This window comes from Lontra canadensis, unplaced genomic scaffold (assembly GCF_010015895.1).
Source record: "Lontra canadensis isolate GAN:19392208 unplaced genomic scaffold, GSC_riverotter_1.0 scaffold161, whole genome shotgun sequence".
NCBI classification, from domain to species: Eukaryota; Metazoa; Chordata; class Mammalia; order Carnivora; family Mustelidae; genus Lontra; species Lontra canadensis.
Genome location: NW_022631155.1, coordinates 1192711 through 1213756, shown reverse-complemented (window position 1 = coordinate 1213756; position 21046 = coordinate 1192711). Strand labels below are relative to the sequence as shown.

Genomic DNA, 21046 nt, shown 5'->3' with positions numbered 1-21046 from the left:
TATAAAATTTTCCCTTTTGATGCTTCCTTTATCTGGTTTGGTATAAAGAATATACTAGGATTATAAAATGAGTTGGGTGAGTGACTTCTATGTTTTCTGGAATAATTTGCATGAAATATGATATACATATTATTTAAACATTTAGAAGTGTCAGTCTGTGAATGCTTTAGGACTCTTTTATTTAGATTAGGTTAGGCTTTGACCCTGAGGTGATGTGTGAGTCTCATTATACAATTCAAAGCAGAGGACTCTGGTGATTTTAAGGCCATTTTTTATATGCCTTATAAAAGGCATATATATATATATATAAGGATTTCTGTGATAGCAGCAATAAATGCATATTTTTTCTATTGTGGTGTGGTATTGTGTATAGATATGAAGCTTTTAACCCACGTCTGTCTTTGTTTCATTAAGTGTTCTTCAAGTTAGTGGAAGTTAAAGGAATTTTAAGGGCATGGAGTTAAACCTACAGATACTTTGGGATTAAGTTGTGTAACTTCATAGTGTTTTTGTAACTTTTTCAAATGTATTCATTTGTAATGCTACTGTGACTAACATTCATTGGGGATCAGACAACAAAACAAGTCTTCAACATCTACATAACTTATGAGAGGGTTATTGGTACTTAATGAAATTCTATCTTTAAAAGAAGTAGGCATTCCTTAAGGGAAAGGTGCTATGCAATTGAGAATTTTGATTAGTTTTATTGCTTTATTGTGATTCATCATAGACTGATTTCTTAGTAAAATATTGTCCTACTTTGATTTCAGAATTCCTTGTTACATCACTGAATAATGGATGAAGCTGAGAGAGAAAAAGAGAAGAGGTATGAATTCATAACTGACTGATATTTCTGTCAAAGCCCTCTCCCCTGTCTTTTGTTTCTGTTTCACATCTTGTAAAATCCTGCTTCCTTTGGGAAGCCTGACTCAGGGAAATTTGGTCTCTCCAGTGGGTTTTCGATAACTCCTAGTTCCAACTCAGTTATAAAACTTAGTGCATTGACTATGTACATGACAGCCTCCCTCATCAAACTGTGTCTTCCATGACTTACACAGTGGCTGCCCGGAGCTGACACTAAATAAGTGCTTTACACTCCCTGATAGGGTTAGAAGCCTGTTTTGGGGCCATGGTTTGCCTAGAGCTTAAATTCATGTATGTTTGAATAGATAAATTACCTTCTTTTTCCAATTCTAGCATCTAAAGTAAATTCCTGAATGGGAAGCAATCAGAGAGGGAGAGAAACTATGAGAAGCCCTTAACTCTGGGAAATAAACTGAGGGTTGCTGAAGGGGAGGTGGGTGGGGGGGATGGGGTAACTGGCTGATGGGCCTTAAAGAGCACATATGATATGATATGCACCAGGTGTTATACGCAACTGATGGATTATTAACTCTACATCTGAAACTAGTGATGTACTATATGTTGGTTATTAAATCTAAATTTAAAAAATGTTAGTTAAAAAATAAATTCTAGTGTACTGATGGAAAAGTTTTTGTCCACATTTTTTAGTATGATCTGTTTTTCAAAGGTAAAAAAAAGAAAAAAAAAGCTCTCAATTAGCATTTTATTGCCCAGCCTTCTCTTTCAGATGAAGCAATGGCTTTGCAAGAGCCTCTTGAGTAATTATATATAATTTAGAAAGAATTTTCTTAAATCAGAAGTACTCTTGTAAAAGCAGGTAAGAATATATGGTGGAACAAATATCCACCATTTAATTCAAGTTCATCTAGATTTAATTTATTTTATATAATTCTTCAGTTACTGTGCTAGACACTGTACTGGGTTTTGCTATGGAAGATACTGAAACAGATTTGGTCCCTACCCTCGAGGACCTCACAGTCTAAGGGAGATGAGATTGGCTTTCATTTCCTTATTCTTTTTTCATTGCCTCATTTTAATATTGACAGTTATTTTTGTCTGTGATAGATCAAGGGTCTGGGTTTTTGCTCAAAGTTTGACATTACCAACTCCCTTTCTCTGTTCTTATTTCTTCTCCATCCATTGTTTCATCATCTGAATTTCTAGACCTACCCTTACTGTTAACAACACTGATTGTTTTTTGTCACTTAGGGATGTACCTGATGTAACTGAAAATAAAAAGAAGGACCGGTTCAATGCCTTCTTCACGGAACTGCGTGCCATGCTTCAAGCTCATGGTTACCCTGTAAAAGGAGACAGATCTAAAATATCACAGGGGACTACTGCTGCTTCACCGGAGAAGGAAGGTTTGATCTGGGCACCCCAACCCATCCTTACAGGTTTTTGATTAGCCATATGGAAAATTGGTTGTGGGTGGGACAGCTGGGTCTCTCTCTTTACTTCAAACATCTTTGGGAAGGATTAATGAATAGAGGATTTCCTGAAGCACCTCCTAATGCACAAACACTTAGTTTCTCTCTATTCAAAGTTTGTTTATAGTCAATGCTGAAAATATTGTTAAGGTTCATGCAAAAGTGGAAGAAGGAAATGAGAATTAATAGAACAATAGTGGTTAGGGAGCCCGGGTGGCTCAGTTGGTTAAGCAACTGCCTTTGACTCAGGTTGTGATCCTGGAATCCTGGGATCAAGTCCTGTACTGGGCTTCCTGCTTAGCAGGAAGTCTGCTTCTCCCTCCGACCCTCCCCGCTCTCTTGCTCTCTCTCTCTCTTATTCTCTTTCAAATAAATAAATGAAATCTTTTAAAAAAGGAGAATACTAGGTAATAATAATGCAGATTTCTTTATCCTAGGCGCTTGAGGCATATGGTAAATGTTGCAAAGAGAAACATGGCCCTGAGGGTGTAAAATAGTACCTATAATACTTAAGTAGGCTTAATTCAAAACATCTGAACAGGTTATACCCATATGCATATAATCATGCTGTAAAAATCTGTTACTTAAAAAAATATTTTCTTGACCCCATGATACTTCTATTACTCTGTGGCCTCTTCACAGCACAACTTCTTGAAAGGCCTGTAAAGATCCTGTCCCCACATCCTCATCCCTCATTCTTTCCTCATTCCACTTCACTGAGGTCACACTGCTCGTTGCTCCAGTATGTCAAGTATTCGGCATTTTTCTAAGTGGAACATGAGATAGTTTAAAGCAGGAGAGTGGTATGTGTTCTGTAAGGAATAACAGTGACCTCCACATCGCTGAATTATTTGGTCCTTAACTCTCCACATCTTTCTTGGCCTTTTAAAAACATTGGACGGGTGACCACTCCTTTTTCCTTGAAGTATTTTTCTCTTGGATTCCAGAATAACACACTCACCTGGTTTCTCTCTTAGCTCATTGGCTGCTCCTTTGCTTTTTTCCCTTAATTTCTACCTTTCCACTTTCCATTTCAATCTCTGGACACTGATGTGCCCCAAAGCTCAGTCGTTGGACCTTTTTTCTTCTCTAGATACACTCATTTCCTGGGTGATCTCATCCAGTCTCTTAACTTGATGTGCTACCTGGATGTCAGTGACCCCTGCTTGTTAAGTCCATCTTTGGCCCTGACCTACATGAGCTCCATACTTGAGAATTGTACTCATTATTAAATCAGCAAGAGTTTCCTATGTGACTTCTCCTCTTGGATATCTAATAGAAAAATTAACATGGCAATAAAGGAACTCTTGGTCCCTCTCCACTCCATTCCTGTCACCCCCACCCCCCACCTAGTTTTTCTTATTCCAGTAACTGATACCACCAGTCATTCTTCCAGTTGCCCAGGCTAAAAATATATAAATTATCCTTGTGTTCTCCATTTCTTTCACCTCCTCATCCAGTTCATAGCAAGCCCTTTTGGTTTTGCCTCTAAAATATATCTCAAATCCATATGCTTCTCCCCATTTCTATAACTTTGGTATACCAACTGAAACCAGGCCACCAGCATCTGTTACTTTTGTAGATGCCTCCTAGGTATATTCTTCTTTCATTCTTTCTCCCCAATTTGATCTATTTTGCACAAGCAGCCATAGCGGTCTTTTATTTTTTATTTTATTCTTTATTTATTTTTTGAAAGATTTTGTTTATTTATTTGAGAGAGAGACAGAGAATAAGAGAGAGAGTATGAGAGAGGGGAGGGTCAGAGGGAGAAGCAGACTCCCTGCTGAGTAGGGAGTCCAGTATGGGACTCCATCCTAGGACTCCAGGATCATGACCTAAGTTGAAGGCAGTTGCTTAACCAACTGAGCCACCCAGTTGGTTGGCTGTTTTATTTTTTTTTAAAGATTTTATTTATTTATTTGACAGAGTGAGAGGGAGGGATAGCACAAGCAGGGGGAGTGGCAGGCAGAGGTAGAGGGAGAAACAGGCTCTCTGCTGAGCAGGGAGCCCGATGAGGGACTGGATCCCAGGACCCTGGGATCATGATCTGAGCCCAAGGCAGATGCTTAACTGATGGAGCCACCCATAGTGTGCCCCCATAGTGATCTTTTAAAAAACATGTCATTCGAAAGGCACCTGGGTGGCTCAGTTGGTTAAGTGTCTGACTCTTGATTTTGGTTCAGATCATGATCTCAGGGTTGTGAGATCCAGCTCTGCACTGGGTATGGAGCCTGCTTAAGGTTCTCTCTCTCTCTTTCCCTACACACCTCCCCCCAAAACACATATCACTCTTCTGCTTAAAAGTATCTCATATTCCACTTAGAATAATGCTAACTCATTAACATATAACCTACATGATCTGGCCCTGCCTGTCTTTCAGATTTCATTTCCTACTACTCTATCCCTTGGTCACCCTATTATAGCCACTCTGGCCTCTTGTTTGTAATTTAAACAGGCCAAATTATTTTCTGCTTTGCTTTGTACTTACTGCTTCCTCTGCTCAAGATGCTTTGCTCCCAGGTTTTCCTGTGACTGTCTTCCTGTCATTTTTGTCCATGTGTTCATTACCTACCTACACCCTCCATTCTGTAAGATACAAAAGGATAGTCATGTTTCTTGTCTTGTTCATACTATAAACTGAGTCTCTAGAACAGAATAGCATATACATAGTTGGAGCTCAGTAAATATTAGTTAAATAATGGGGCACCTGTGTTGTGCAGCTGGTTAAGCATCCATCTTCTGGTTTTGGCTCAGATTGTAGATCTCAGGGTCATGAGATCAAGCCCTGTGTCAGGCTCCATGCTCAGTGCAGTGTTTACTTGAGTTTCTTTCTCCCTCTCCCTCTGTTCCTCCATTTGTGCTCTCTCTCTCTCTCTCTCTCTCAAATAAATTTTAAAAAAAGTTAAATAAATGAATTAATGACATTTAGTTTAATAGGAATTACCAAGTCCCTATTATGAGTTAAGTATTATGCTAGATACTGGGGTTTTAGTGAAGAATTGGATATGGTCCCCATCCTATAAGCCAAACAAGAATAAATTTGTGGATAATAGTAATATAAAAAGCTCTTTATGGTTGATTGATAAAATACATTGGTCTTATTTTCTTGGAAATGTGTAGACTCTCTTTAGTCTTATCTATTTCTTTGGAGGGAGTGTAGGGGATGAAAATCACTAGGTAGAGTTGAAAGTCAGTGGGGAAATACTTCAGCAAATCAGCTGTGGGGGAGTGTCATGGGTTATTTCCTGAGCTCAAGGAGCTGTAGCCAGAATTGAGTTTCCAGGCTGGAACAGTGGTCAGAAACACTGACCTTGAAGCATTTGTGCAGTTGGTGTGGTTTATTTTTATATTCTATCATTTCCCAGGCAGTTACACACCCGCTTTTCATTCCCTCTTTAGTGAGGGTTCTGAAACTTTTCTGCTCATGCTTGGCCTCCTTCTTATCCAAATCTACTGATAGGAAAGGATCTGAGACTTATACCCACTGAAAAAACAAGCTCTACTCTTGGAATTATCCTTGTCAGGGGACAGAACATTTTTTAAAGGGATCAAAGTTGTATGCCATGGGTCTCTGTTTTGTGAGGAGCAGAAACTAAGTTATTGACATGCATTAAAATAACTGGAGATTGGAGGGCTATGTCAGGGAAATCCCTGTGTTAGTGCAGTTAGTGGAGTAGGTGGGATTAGAGGAGGTAATGGGGGAGATGTTGATAGCAAAGGTTCTGAGTGAGTACAGTAGCAGAAACAGTGCTCATTGGGAAAACCAGAAGAACTTGAAGAATGAAGAAAGATGGACGAGAGATAGAACTTTGTTAACAACTTTGAAGAGATATGAGATAGGGCTTAAAGATATTCTAGTTAGGTATCTTGATCTGCTTAGAGCCCTTAACACAGTGTGTACTTTCTCTGACATATTATGATTACTGGTTTTGGTGGAATGCAGAAGACGTAAAGAAGTCAAGAAAAGAAAAGAACTACAGGTTGAAAATCAGTTTTTGGAGAGGTGTGTACAGTGGAAATTGAGTTGGATGATCTTCAAGGTCTTTTTCAATTTGAAACACTTCTCTGTTTATGATCATTTATAAGCAATTAGTTAGTCCACATCAGCTCCTTCATTAGCACTCAGCATTTTCTCATGAGAGTCTTTTCTATAAAATTAATTATAACTTTGAAAAATCTAATACCCATAGCTAATCATTTTAATGTGACAGTTTTCTATCCTTTCTTTGTTTTTCTAAAAAGGCAAAGTCAATCCAGAAACCTCCAGAGAGCAATCTAATTGGATTCCATCATTTCATAGCTATGAAGACTTCAAGTGTAAGACACTACAAGTAAGAGGGGATTTGTTCTTGGATTACCTCATATGCTAGAATGCGTTCAATAGAAGATAAAGAACAGTGTTTTTCACAGTGTGCTAAGAGACCATGCATATCAGGATTACCCAGAGAGCTTGGTAAAATTCCAGATTCCTGGGACCCACCTTAAATTGTCTGAGTCAGAATCTCAATTCTGGTAGGGCTAGGAGCCTGCATTTCTAGCAGGCTCTCCAGATGCTGCTTATGCCAACTGATTTTTGAAAAACTCATCTTGAGTGACAACAAATACGAATAAGTCTTTGTTAGGGGCAAATTAAGTAATATCTGGTAGATCCCTCAACATAGATTGTGAGCCTCTAAAAAACACCTTCAAGTGTTACCTTTTCCCCTCCAGGACCTGATGTGTTTATGGTTTCTATCTCCAAGGAAACTGGTTAGCTTCACTGAGTTCAAAAGCCACAAACTAAAGCCTGAATGACCATGGTCTTTTGAGACAGACAGATATGGTTATGAATCATGTCTTTGTCATTTACTTGCTCTGTATCCTTGAGAGAGTTATTGCCTCTGAGCCTTGATCTCTTTCTCTGTAAAATGGGTATTAAAAATTTTCTTTTGCTGGGTTGTGAGAATAAAGTGGATAGGTGTAAAATGTCTAGGGACTTCCTCATTCCCTTCTCCATGTCATTCAGTTTTCCATATTTTCCATCCCTGTCTCTCTCTCTGTTGTGGTCTGAGTCATTTCTTCAGCTGTTTTCTTTCCAGCTATGTTCTAGCACAATGAATTTTTATTTTTGATGATAATATTGTTTCTAGACATTTTGTTTATTTTTCACATCTGCCTGTCAGTTTTGAGTCTTTTGTTCCTTCATCATATTTTCAAATTTGTTATTTATTTAAGGCATTTAAGCAAATTTATTTTATATTCTATTTTCAATAATTCCATTATCTACTGTTCTTGAATCTGATTCTGCATTTTATTATTTGTACTGCCCCTTGTTCATGATGTTTCATTTCTTCCTCTGTTATTAATATCTTATTATAAACTCATGTTATTTGGAACTTTATCCACAAGAATTATTTGAGCCCTGGTTTTAGAATGATTCTCTAGAGATGATTTCAGTTTCGTTTTACTAGATGTCTGGGTTCAGGAACACCTTAAACTGAATAATGGGCTTGGGCTGTGCAAGTCTACACAGGTAGTTCGTGAATTCCAGCTCCAAATCTCTGTGAGTGTGGGTTTCTGTTTAACAATTCTCAGAAGAGACTAGTTTTAGTTTTCCCTCTCTAGCCAGAGCCAAAACTGAGGCATACATGTGCATTCACTATCTTTCTTGGATGGATAAGATCTCAGCCTGCTGAGAGTGTTGTTACCCTTTGGGAAGCTTGGTTTTATGCAGAAGTCTCTGATTTCACTTCCCACCTTGTGTAGCCTGGGTTTGCTTTCTCTCCCCCAAACTCTATGCCATCAGCGTTGTGCAGATATTTCCAAGGCAAATACAGGCTCTAGTATCCCCCTGCCTTTAAAATCCCATGTTGTAGTCATTTCTGTTACCAGATTGTTTGTTTTACTTTACAATAAACTTGGTCTCTTTTTGAAATATAAGTTTTTATATACTTTATTCATCATTTATGTGTTCTCTACCAGGAGGTATTTGTTTGGATATCAAATCCATTATATAGCAGGAAAATAATGGCAATATCCATATTTATAAGTAGATGACTAAACTATTCACAAATAAAAATGCCCTGCAAAATATTCTTAGCATTTTTTAAATTAATTTTGAATTAAATGTGAAACAACCTACATACGGAAATGAATCTTCATAGCTTATGTTGGAGAGTTTTGTGTTAATTGGGTATACATTAAAATTTGTTTGTCTAAGTGACACATCATTTGATAAACATCTCATGCTTAAGGTTAAGTAGATTCTGTGTAGGAGGCAGAATAATGGAATTTTAATTAAGTCTGTGCCTGCTTTATTGATATTTAAGGACCACAATACATTTTCAGTGTGCTATTGTAATTATTTATGCATTTTGAAATAAAACTATCATTTTATTATTGTTCCACTATTTAATTACATTATTATTCTCTCTTCATTAGTCATTAGATGGCTTTATGATAATACTGAGCACAGATGGAGTGATAATTTTTGTCGCTGAAAACATCACTTGTCTCCTTGGCCATTTACCAGTAAGTTTTTCCAGTTTGGGGGAAAGGATCATTCTGGTTTATTATTTAGAGGTTCATCATTTGTTTTCAGAAGCATACAAGTCATCAAAGATGTTCTCTCAGTGTTGTCAAAACGTGCACCTGTTTTATTGTCATCTTCATTTGTTTCAGTTTTAAATCCATAATAAAAAAATTCTAATATGTGATAATTCAATACTGTGTGTGTGTGTGTGTGTGTGTGTGTGTGTGTGTGTGTGTGTGTGGTTTCTAAACTGCCCTGAAGGTAATCTCCAAAGAAGAATGTGCTTTTTGAAATGGCAGTCTCCTCAGAATCAGTGGATAGCTGCCAAGGTGACTGCTTTGCAAGGCAGCCCTCACTGTGATGGATGTGTTTGATTCTGTACAATTCTTTAAAGTCCACTATATACTGATTAAACAATGAATGTCATGATTTGTTCATGCTGGCTCATGGCATCCATTCCCAGATATGACTTGCTTTTTTTCTTTATATTGGAGAACAAATTATAATCTTATTTAAAAAAAATATAGAAGTGATGACATAGTTTAGCTGGAGACATCTACCCATGAGTTGTAGTTATGGTCTATGGTGTCCAAAAAGGTCACTCGGTCACTATACCCCTCTTCAGGAAAGCTTTCTCTCTCTTCATAGGACCATTGACTTAGAATATGTGATTTCCAAAAAAAATTTCTGGACCTTCAGGGTGCACATCTAACAAATATGCCACTTAAATATGAAACTACTACATTCCTTCCTATTCCATTAATGTATATGTGTGAAGAGAAGATATCTAGAATACATCCTCCTCCACTCCTGAAATCTCTGTCATCTGGCTAGTTTTGTCAGTCATATTTGGATTGTTGCTTTCATTGTATATTCCTCATTCCACAGAGGTGTCTAAAGAACTTGACAAACCTTGACCCAGAGATCTATATAGTACTTTAGTTTGAAACATGTAAATTAATAGTTTTGTTGCATTATTCTTTAGTTAAGTTAGAAGTGGAGGATTAGAAGTTTATTCAACCAGTTATGCTATTCCAGCCAGCATGTTCCTTGACGTGGCTAGAATCATAGAAGTTTGTTTTGTTTCTACTCTTTTCTCTTTATTTACAGATAGTATGATACATAACTTTAGTTCTCATTCTTTTTCCTTTTTTTTAGAAAACATTTTACATTTTCAAATTCAGCTTATATTTGTAGGATGCCAAAAGAGCTGAATAAAATACAAATGCTAGAGATTTTCATTGAATTGGACTTATAGAAGAAGGATGGTCTTATTAAATCTATATTAAAAGAAAGAATGTATGAGTATGATATATGACAGGTTAAGTTTCATTATAGTGAAGACCAGAAAGCTTCCCAAATTCTCGTATTAGATATTACTTAAACCAAATTGGTCATTGAGTGAGACTGGTAAATTTTTCCTATTAAATGAGTGTTTTGCACAGTGATGGTCTTAGTTGTATTATCCTTGTTTCTTCATGTAGTTTGGTTCAAAGTTTCCACTCAAGAGAATCTTTTACCTTTCAGCATTTTAGGTAATACACACACAGGGCCTCACCCTAAGGTAGAGGGGTCTGGGATATGGGGTGGAATGACTAATCTTAAACCATGGAGTTGATTACCTGAAATGGGTATACTTAAAAATAAAGCTATGACTATTAAGTCTGTACATAAACATTAGATGAGAATGAAGTTATATAGCCTTGCTGAAAAACACTAGCTGAGGCATAATTTCACACCTTCCCTCATTAAATCCTAAGTCTTCTTAATTTGTAACAACACACAATCTTTTTCCAGGCTTTGATTAAAAATTTCATTTTTTAAGTCACTCATCTTATATTAATGTAGAGACAAAACCATTTCTAGAGTATTTTCCTGGCTCTAGGAATCGACAGTTTCATTAAATATCAAGATACCTCTGTCTCTTGGGCAACTCTAAACTGATAGCATGGTGGATGGAAAGAACTTTGTCTTTGAAGTCAGATAATCTGGAGATTAAAATTTGGCTCAGTCACTCACTAGCTACATGGACTTTAGTTTCTCATCTGTAAATGTGGAAAGAAATACTACCTAGAGAGTGACTGGAGGTGGGCTGTTACAAATATGGGGTTAGTAAAGACCTGCCTTATCAGGTGACGTTTAAACAGAAGCCTGAATGCAGTATGTGAGTCATGCAGATAACCGGAGCAAGTGTGTTCCAGGCAGAAGCAAAAGCAAGTCAGGAAGCACTAAAGCACAAATGTGCTTGATGTGGAAAATTACAGTAGAGGGGCCATTGTGACTGCAGCACTGTGAGCAAAAGGAAAAATACTAGGAGGTGATGAGAACAGAGCAATAACAAAGATCCCTTATTTAGGGTCATTGTAATGACTGTGCCTTTTCTTCTGAGATGGGAGAAAGCCATTGTGGGGGTTGGAGCAGATGAGGGAAATTATCTGAAATTTTTGGGGCATCACTCTGGCTCTTATGTTAAGAATACGTAATGGGTTGTTTGTATTGTTTATTAAATCCCACATATGAGCAAAGGGGAAAAAAAAAGAGAGAGAGAGACAAAGCAAGAAACAGACACTTAACTAAAGAGAACAAACTGATGGTTACCAGAGGGGAGGTGGGGATGGGTGTATGAAAAGGGTGATGGGAATTAAAGAGTGCTCTTGTTGTGAGGAGCACAGGTGTTGTATGGAAGTGGTGAATCACTATATCATACACCTGAAACTAGTATGACCCTGTATGTTAACTCTACTGGAACTTAAAAAAAAAAGAGAGAGTAGGCTATGGGAGCAGGCATGAAAGGTAGAGAGTCCATTTGGAAAGCTATTACAACAGTCCAGGCAATTACATGGTTGGATGTTGAAGGCATCAGTGTTTTGTAGGTAAAATAAGTTTTGCTGATGGATTCGATGGGGGTGCGACAAAAAGATGTGAGGAGTCCAAGGTATGGCTTTGTAACACACACAATTATGACCAAAATGATGGCTTATTATCATCATCATGGTATTAAATTTATATCTGAAATCTGCCATCGTATTTTTCCAATCATTAATTTTCCTTGACAGTGTTTTCCTTTGGAAAAACATGCAGTCACTTGTAGTACTAGTACTTCCAAGCAGCCTGCCTTCCTACTCACCTTACTTCATCACTCCCCCCCCCCAAAAAAAATTAAAACTGTGAATTTACATGTAGTTGTTCTTTTACAATTTTTAAACAAATGAAACTTTTCAAACACACATTTCCTCATGGAAAAAGTTTCTCAGCATTGAGTTTTTAAGAAACTTTATCAGGTTTTGAATATAGGTATATGGTTAGTTCATGATAATTGTGATGAGTTTTGCTCTGTTCTCCCTGCAGAGCTTACAGTATAGTAGAGAATTATCAGTGATGAGTCTTGTTTGATTCAAAATGCAATCTGAATTTCGTGCAGAGGCTCTTCTCCTTCCCTGTGCCCTATACAGTTGAACAGTTTTCTAATGCATGTTTAATGTGAATGTCTCTGCCAACAAAAAGATATTTCTTGCCTGGATTTTCAGTAAATGTCATGAAGTGGAATAAATTCTTTTACTTTTTTTTGACATAATTGAGGCTCACCATACAAATATTCATGGGACAACTAATGGGTATTTGCACACTTGGCTTTTGAGAAACCTCCTTAACTTTTCACTGGTATTTATCCTTGCTTCATTAAGCTTTGAGTACCTTGATCTTTCTACCTTGTGTAGTAAGAAGAGCAAATGCCAAAGATTTACAAAAATAACATGGTGTTGATAATGTTTTCAGATTTCTGCCCTTTAACTATGGAGCAGGACCACTAGAATGATTGTTACATTCACTTTTTTAGTTGGTGGTCGATTATAGGGCATTAATTGTCACTATCACATTCCTCAAAGAATGTGGTTAATTAATAAGAAACTAATTGCCAGTATTTCCGTCCAAGGGAATGTACACTATCAAAAGACTGCTCACTTTGAATTCTTTTATGTGACAGTGCTGTCCTTTATTCTACTAACGAAAGAACTGGTGAGCCATGGCACTTTGTACCTCTTGTTATGGTTTTATTGTATAGTTAGCATCATCGTTTTCTGTCTGTCTCATCTGCCTTACTGAACTGTGTATTCATTAAAATTAGAATTCATGTCAGGATCATCATTTTAACCCATGTAAGTACTCAGTAAAAAAAGAAATTGATAAATTACTTCCTGTAGAATGTTCACAGGGTAGAAACTGGCCCAGTAGCAAGTCAGCTGCTCCTGATATCAATTGGACTTGAGGAAGCTATGGTGTAGTGGAGGAACAATGGATATAGAATTAGTTGGGTGGACTTGGGTATGAGTATTATCTCTGAACTTCTGATGTCTCATTAATTGGACAAGCCTTAATTTCCTCTTAAACAAAATAGGGGATAATTCTTCCTCTCACAGGGCATTATGTGAGCTAGTTCGTGTGAATATACCTAGCACAGTGTCAGGCATAGAGCAGTTGTTAATCATGTGTTAGACAAACGAATGAATGAGTGGTCTCCACTGACCAGAGGTAACTTAATTTGGTTCCTAAAGTTTATTTTATAACTAAACCAATGAAGGAATTTTTACTGAAAAAGTTAGGTTTAATGAAAAATATCTCTATTCTGGGAAGTAAATTTCTTATTGGGTGACTTTCATTGTCAAAATTTATTGCCTGTTAATTTCATAATGTTTTATTTGCTAAATTAAGGTAATATTTCTGCCCTGAATTGAGCCATGCTTTTTCTTGATTGAGACAGGATCCATCTGCTAATTTGAGCATTGGCTAACTCATAGGCTGGCTTCTACAAATGGGCCATAAAAACATTTTTCTGAATTTTGACTGTATATTATTAATATTAATCAGTTAAAAATTGTTTGAATTTGTGGTTCGTCACCCAAAACCATTATTCAGCTACAAAGAATACTTTGTTTTTTATTTTGTTCCTATCACATTAAAAACTCATTACTTAATGCCTAATATTAAATTTATCCACATGTCACCATGTTTCAGCTACATGGTACAGCATTATTCATTCATTTAACCAACATTTATTGAGTGTTCATGTGTGTCAAGCTATGCTCTAGGTGTTGAGGATGTAACAGTGAGTAAGACAGCCAAGGTCTCTGTTCTAATGCAATTTACATTTTACTGAGGGAGACATAATAAACACAAAAACATACACTATAATGTCAGGTAGTGATGATTATGCTATGAAAAAAAAAACAGGAAGAAAATGTCAGGAAATTGGTGCCATTTAAAATACTTTTGAGTAGAGAGTTGAAATAAGGGAAAACGTCATTATAAATATTTGGGAAAAAATGTTTCACATTGACCTAAGAGCAAGTTTAAGGGCTCCTATTTGGAGTATTTGGAAATGAACAAGTACTTTGGCTTTTACTTTGAATAACTTGGGTAGCTGGTGGAAAATGTTAAGTAGAAGAATAACTTGACCTGACTTATGTTTTAAATGAAACACTGTAGCTGCTCTGTGAAGAACAGAGTGGGAGCTGGGGTGTGGCAAAAATAGATGTAGGGAGACCAGTTGAGTCTGTGGTAATCCAATCTAGAGATAATGGCTTAGCCCATGTGATGAAAAGTGGATGGATTCTGCCTGTATTTTGACTGTATTACCAACAGAGTTTGCTGATGGACTGGGTTTGGGGTTTAAGAGGAAATAGGCAAGTCAAAGACAAACATGTGGGTAAATGGTGGTGCCTTTTACTGAAATGCAGAAGACTAAGGGATGATCATGTTTTGTGAGGGAAAAGATCCAGGTATGGTGTTTTGGATATCTTAAAATTGAAATCCTATTAGACATCTAAGATACCTAGAGTTTAGAGAGAAGTCTGGGCCAGAGGTGGGAAGATAGGTGGTATTTAATGAGCTAGAACTGGAAGAGCCCACCCAGGGAGGCAGTACAATGAAAGAGGTCCAGTGACATGGCTCTAGGCACTCCAATGCCAAGTAGTCAGAGAAATCTCCAGCAAAGAAAACTGTGAAGGTGTAACCTTTGAAGCAGAAGGATATCCGTATTTATATGGTATCCTGGAAACCAAGTAAATGAAGCGTTTCAAGAAGAAGGAGGGATTTGTTGTATCAAATGCTGTGATGTCAGGCAAGATGAGTTGAGAATTGACCATTGGATTCGGCAGTGTGAAGCTCACTGGTGACCTTGACAAAGTTGGAGTGGTTAGGTAAAAATAGTGATTAATGTGGTTTCAAGGGAGAGTGAGAGCTGAAGAAATGAGAGGCAGCAAGTATAGTTTCTTTCAAAGATTTTTGTTCTGAAGTAGACCAGAGAAGTGCTGGGGGAGAGAGTGTAAGGTCAAAGAAGGTTTTGGATTTTAGAAATTTTGTGTTGTTTTTGTTTTTAAGATGACTGATATTATAGCATCTCTGATAAAGCTTTTTTGCATGCTATGGGAAAGACCTGGTAGAGAGGGAAAGCTTGACACTGTGGGGAACAAGGGGAAATTTCTGGAATGATGTCCTTGACTAGTTGAGAAAGGATGAGGGGCAGTGCACTAGTCTTCATTGGAAGCTTAGTCATTGGAATAGGAGAAAAAGTAAGTTTCTAGCCACAGAAACAGAAAGGTTGGTAGATCTGATAGCAGGAAGATACTGATGTTTCTTTTACCCTTTGCTTTTAATTACAATAAGAAATGAGATCCCCAGCTGAATATGAGGAGGATGGGGGAGGGTTGGAGGTTTGAAGAAGGAGGAAAAGGCAAGTCATAGTCACAATGAAGAGTAGACAATTTCCAGGCAGATCTGAGTGCCCACTTAAAATAACATACAGTATGGTTATGGATTTTTCTCCATAGATAATGCAGTTGCTTGGGTGAAGTTATAAGGTAGATGAAAAGTTGAAATGAACCAGAGTTGGGGTTTTCCCAGGCAGATATATCAGAAAGAAAGAGAACTTGGAAGTCATTATAATGATCCACCAAGGAATCTGAGCTGAGTAAGGAGGGATGTGACAATTTGCAAGAGATAATGTCCAGTGAAAATGTGATGGGAATGGACTGGACTGGAGGTCTCAGTGTGTGGAATAATTGTTGAAGATGTGGGGTACTTACATGAATACACTGGAGAGGTAGGAGGTAATGGTCATGGAATGGGATAATGTGAACTGAGATATGTAGAGTTATAATAGGTATGACCGCAAGATGGCTGAGAGGGAGTGGATGATAAGCTTACTGGAGGTAAGGAGGTAGAGGAAGTGACCAGTAGTAGCACATATAACAAAATGGATTTTCTCTCTTTCTCAAGAATGAGGTCATAGGTAAAAAGTTATTAAGTCTTCTGCCTGATCATGAGAAAAACGAAGTCTACCGAAAGATTGCTCTCAAACTTCCTTTGTCAAACTCAGGTACAGATTGTTTTTTCTCAGTTGTAAGTTCTTAGATTTTAAGAGACAAGTAACAGTCACTCAGAGGAGTAATAAAAATGAAAACATTAGGGCCAATATAGCTGCTGGTTATATATTAACTTAATGTAATTTCACAAATTATATTTTCAGAATTAAAAAATTTCTCCTCCATTAAATCTTGCTCTTTATCATGAACCCTGATTATTTCAGCTTTTGTATAATTGCATTAGTGTTATATAAATAATGTTCTAGCTGGTATTCCAGTCTACGGATACAGCACAGATAGTTATGCAAGTGCTAATGTTCCTGGAAAGAAAATAATATTTTTGTAAAATGTGTTCTAAGTAAGACAATAGTCCTATGAAATAATCCTGCCAAATATGCTAATGTACAATTGTAAACTTGTTTTGTATTTGTTTTTTTTTCTTAGTGGGAAAACATATTGATTTTTGCTGTCATTTAAAGAGAGGAAATGTTGAACATGATAGTGGACCTACTTATGAATATGCGAAACTCATCCTAACAGTACAAGATATTTTAAATGGTAAGCACTTAAGTTTTTAATCTGATCTGAATGAAGTTAATGGGTTACCTAGCCCATCATTGCTAACATAAACACCCTTCCACTGTTGATTCTTTCACATTCTCTGATATTCCTATGAGCAATCAGACTTTTAAAAAAAGAAGCCCATGATTTAAAAAAAAAGGCAGAGTAGACAATAACGGTGCAGACATTAATGTATTACTAAGAAAAGGACCAAAGGAAAGCTCTGATAAAAAGAAAGAGTAAGGTGATTATTCCAAAGGATCTCATTGTTTTAAAAATGGACCTGATAATACGAAGCACCTTGCTTGTAACTGTCTCTGATCTTTATCTCTGAGACCAGAATTTGGGATAGATAGCTTAGATACTTACCTGACACTAATCAGAAAATACAAGATATTATATTTAAAATATGTTTAGTTATATTTAATGATTTCATTCCTCAGTTCCTTGTTCATTAAAGTAACTTTCATTTTTGCTATTGCAGTTATGAATAGATAGAAAATTTGTGCCAGAAGACACTGCTACTAAATCAGTACCCAAAAATCCTTTGGCCTTTAGTGTTAATTGTTCAGGCTCTTTGAATCTGAGCAGAGTGCAATGTTACTGTGAAACAGTGCAGTGAGACTGTGCAGTGAAAGGAAAGGGGGTTTTTGGAGATGATGAGGACTTGAAACATAAAGATATCATACTGTCCAGTACAATGGAGCAGCTTACTTATGAGAGTTGTAATTACCGTTTTATTGCTCTGAGGAAAGTAGAAAAGAGAGGGAAATAAGGGAAAATCTTTTGAAAATGGAATACTTTTTTACAGAAATATCTAATGTATGTTATAAAATTCTAATCCTTGTTGAATTCCTTATATTCTTAAAAAGTATATTACATATTCAGTTCAATTCATAGTGAAATTTACAAGGTAGGGCCACATGGTAACATGGTGGACTGAGCTAAGAAGAATGACTCTTTCCTTCTATAAAAACAAGGAAACCGTTTTTAAAACATAACCAAAGAAGTTTGATGCATAGCCAAGCTTAAAGAAAGGGAAGTTCATGGGTGCCAGAAATTACAGGATAAAGTACAAGACTCTCATGGTAACAGGAGGCCTAGGTGGTGGCCTAGGTGGGCTGTAAATCATATGTGGGCTCCATTGGCTGGGGTCTACAGTTCTAATAGTCATTCAAGGACCAATACATAAAACCTAGAGACTTCGAATGATCAGAAAATTGTGTCCACTGGCCTAAAGGAATAAAAAGTTTGCCATCTTCCTCAGAATTTGAATGGAAAAAAATGTGTCATTTATAAGAAATCAAAACCCAAATCTGTGTTGCATGGATATGGGATGTAAATTTACAAATTTTAAGGTTTCAGGAACTGCAGGTGAAGAAATGAATATAAATACCAATTTGGGGCCACTAAAACATCTAGGGCTTGAACCAGAGGTAAATGGCCCAACAAATATGTAAAAAGATGCTTAAATTCACTAGTAAGTAAAGAATGAAAAATTTAAAAAACCAGTGAGATAACACTGTACACCCATCAGAATGACAGCAATCAGGAAGTGTGAATAATAAGCAAATATTGCTGAGGAGGTAAGAATTAAAACACTAATAGAGCATTGAGAAAAATGTAAACTCATGGTACATTCCTGAAACACAGGGTGAACTTAAATTGTTAATTATCCAATGATTCAGCAATCCCCATCACTGGACGGAAATATACCAGAGGCGAACTTGCAGAGAGATCTGTGTCGAAGGGGACATGTACAATGGATGTCATATAGTAGTTTGTGGTAAGGAGGGAGTTGGAGATAGCCTAGGTATGCATCATTAGGGAAATAGACAAGTGGGAGATATAAAATATGGAAAATTTTGAAAGCAATGAGCTGTAGATATACATACTACAACATGGTTGAATCTTAAAACCATATTGTTTTGAAACCATATTGAAAACCATACTGAAAAATGTAAGAAACTGAATGAGCTAAATTTCTTTTGGAGACTACAACATCCATCCACAGAATAAGAACACAAGGCTGAATATCACCTTGAAGTCAACAACAGTTATTTCTCAGTAGTGACTTCATGTTTTGGTGGAGACCTGGGTGAAGAGGGTAGCTAGTACAGAAGGACGGTGGGAAAAATCTGAGGCTCAGAATTCTGAAAATTGTCAGTGGCCTGGCACATAGCCCACTGATGTGGCAGACGTTCATCTTGTGTAGCCAGTCTGCCTTTCCATTTGATTGTCACGTGTGTCTCTGTCTCCCTTAGAACCTTTGATGCTCTTCAGCAGCTTCTTCCCCAGCCATGCCTATGCTGAGTCATCTCCTACATATCTTCCTCTGGAGGATCGGTTTTATCTGGTGGGGTCCATCTTTCTCTTCAGGGCTCAGATCCTACGGGTGAGTATGTTGTGTGTGTGCCTTCCCTACTGTGGCCTTGTGGGCTTCCTTTGAAAGGCCATATCCCCTTTGGTCCCTCAGCTCCTGGACAGTGTTGCTGAGGAAAGCCATGTGTGCAGGGGTTGTGCTAAGTAAGATATGTGATTGAGGAAATATCAGCTTCTGAGTTTCAGAAGGTGAGCATGTCAGTGGAGATCTCAACACACCCAAAAGAGATGCATAATCAGTCATTTACAAGTGGTTTTGCTGTGATATGAAAGAGTTATACGGGGACTGGGGGTGGGACATATGAAGAGAAACCATTTTAGGAGGTGGACAAAGGAAGGTTTCTGTCACAAGGTGAGTTTTGAGGCAGCTATCCCCAATGCCCACCGCCATTACTCACTTAGTGTTGTGTTAATATAGCACTCCCAGATTCTGTCTCTAAAAACAAAAATCAGTATTTGGAATTCATTGGATAGATTCAAGTTCATTGAATTTATTCACTAAGTAACATATTAAGTAAGAACCTACGATGTGTCTTATGCTATGCTAGGTCGGGGAGTAATATTAGGGGAAATAGACAATAGGCAAGTAATACTGAAAAGTGCCACGGGGATGATAAAACAGTCATATGCTAAGGACTGGGAATAGGGAGTTTGGACACAGTGGACATTGAAGGTCTTTCTCTGACGGCCTGTCTTTTGAACTGACTGAGACCCACAATGATGATGTTGACCCAGCAAAGAAAGGAAGGCAATCCAAGTATAGGATTCAGCAGTTGTAAAAGTACTGAGGTAGTAACTAGCTTGGAGGGTTCCAAGGAAAAAATACCATTATGTGACTAGAAGAAGGTGAAAGAGGGAAGGAGAAGTAGAAAATAAGGTATAAGAGGTAGACAGAGGCCAGTTTATGGAGAACTTTGAGAATCATGATCATGAGTTTAAGTTTTACTCAAGTGCAGTGGAAAGCAGGATGATGTGATCTGATTTCATTGTTTTTGTTTTTAAAAGATTAGGCTAGCTGCTGGGTGGGAAATGGAATCTGGGGTAATAAGAGCCTAGGCAAGAGGGGTGCTATAAGGGGAGATGGGGCTTGGGCTAGGATTGGAGTGATGAGGGTTAGGGTTAGAAGTTATACAGATTAGAAGTATACAGATTTGGGTTATCACTGGCAGACGGGGCATGAAGTCCTTGCTGATGTGATGAAAGTGGGTGGGAGAAGAGAGAAAAATGATTCCTAGCTTTTATGTCTGAGCAGCTCAGTGAATGGAAGTGCCACTAACTGACTTGAGCAATTCAGGGACGCTATGGATTGGATAGGGCAATATGGGAGTGGAGGGTGCAAATCAAGAGCCACGTTAACATTATGATGAACTGTGATGTACAGCACATCCAACTGCCTTTCGAGGGAGGCCTCTGGATCCAGGCCAGCTGCAGGACCTCATCCAAGCCACTTACTTCTTGCAGCTTCAGTTTCTTTTTCTATAAATGGTGAGACTAGAACCTTCTTTTAGGGTTGTCTTAAAGAGTGAATAAGACAGCACCTTATGCATGGTAAGCACTTGGGAAAGAGCTTGCAGAGAGGAAAAGTAAATAATCATCATTATCATTATTATTGTGATCATCAGGATTGAGAGAGGGCAAAAGACCTGCTTTACTTTTCCTCTCTGGTTTAGAATGCCAACTTTAGCTGACCACATTTCCGAAACCCGTTAAGGACCCCTTTACATTCAGTTGTATAGCAGTGATGTATATCATCATTTTTCCAGATTTAAGACCGTGAGAAAAGTGGCAGAGAGAAAAAGCAATTGAAGGAAATTGCTCGGTCTGATTGCCCCAGTCATTATGCATCGCTGGCAGCTTTCTGGGATTTTAGCTCTCATATCTGCCACAGAGAAGCAGGCATCCCATTTCAGGGGTCACCTCCAAATCTACTTCCTCCTCTG

The 21046-nt window shown here is 37.6% G+C and overlaps 1 protein-coding gene across 1 annotated transcript in view; it reads left to right on the top strand.

The window, feature by feature from the left end:
- The first annotated feature begins 794 nt into the window (after positions 1 to 794).
- The window catches only part of PASD1 (PAS domain containing repressor 1), a 53271-nt gene continuing 33019 nt past the window's right edge, over positions 795 to 21046 (top strand). Inside the window, exons 1-7 of the mRNA XM_032845295.1 lie at positions 795 to 826; positions 2074 to 2228; positions 6537 to 6625; positions 8715 to 8804; positions 16078 to 16177; positions 16608 to 16721; positions 18989 to 19119. Coding sequence (XP_032701186.1) covers positions 795 to 826; positions 2074 to 2228; positions 6537 to 6625; positions 8715 to 8804; positions 16078 to 16177; positions 16608 to 16721; positions 18989 to 19119 — 711 coding nt within the window. The remainder of the gene's footprint in view (positions 827 to 2073; positions 2229 to 6536; positions 6626 to 8714; positions 8805 to 16077; positions 16178 to 16607; positions 16722 to 18988; positions 19120 to 21046) is intronic.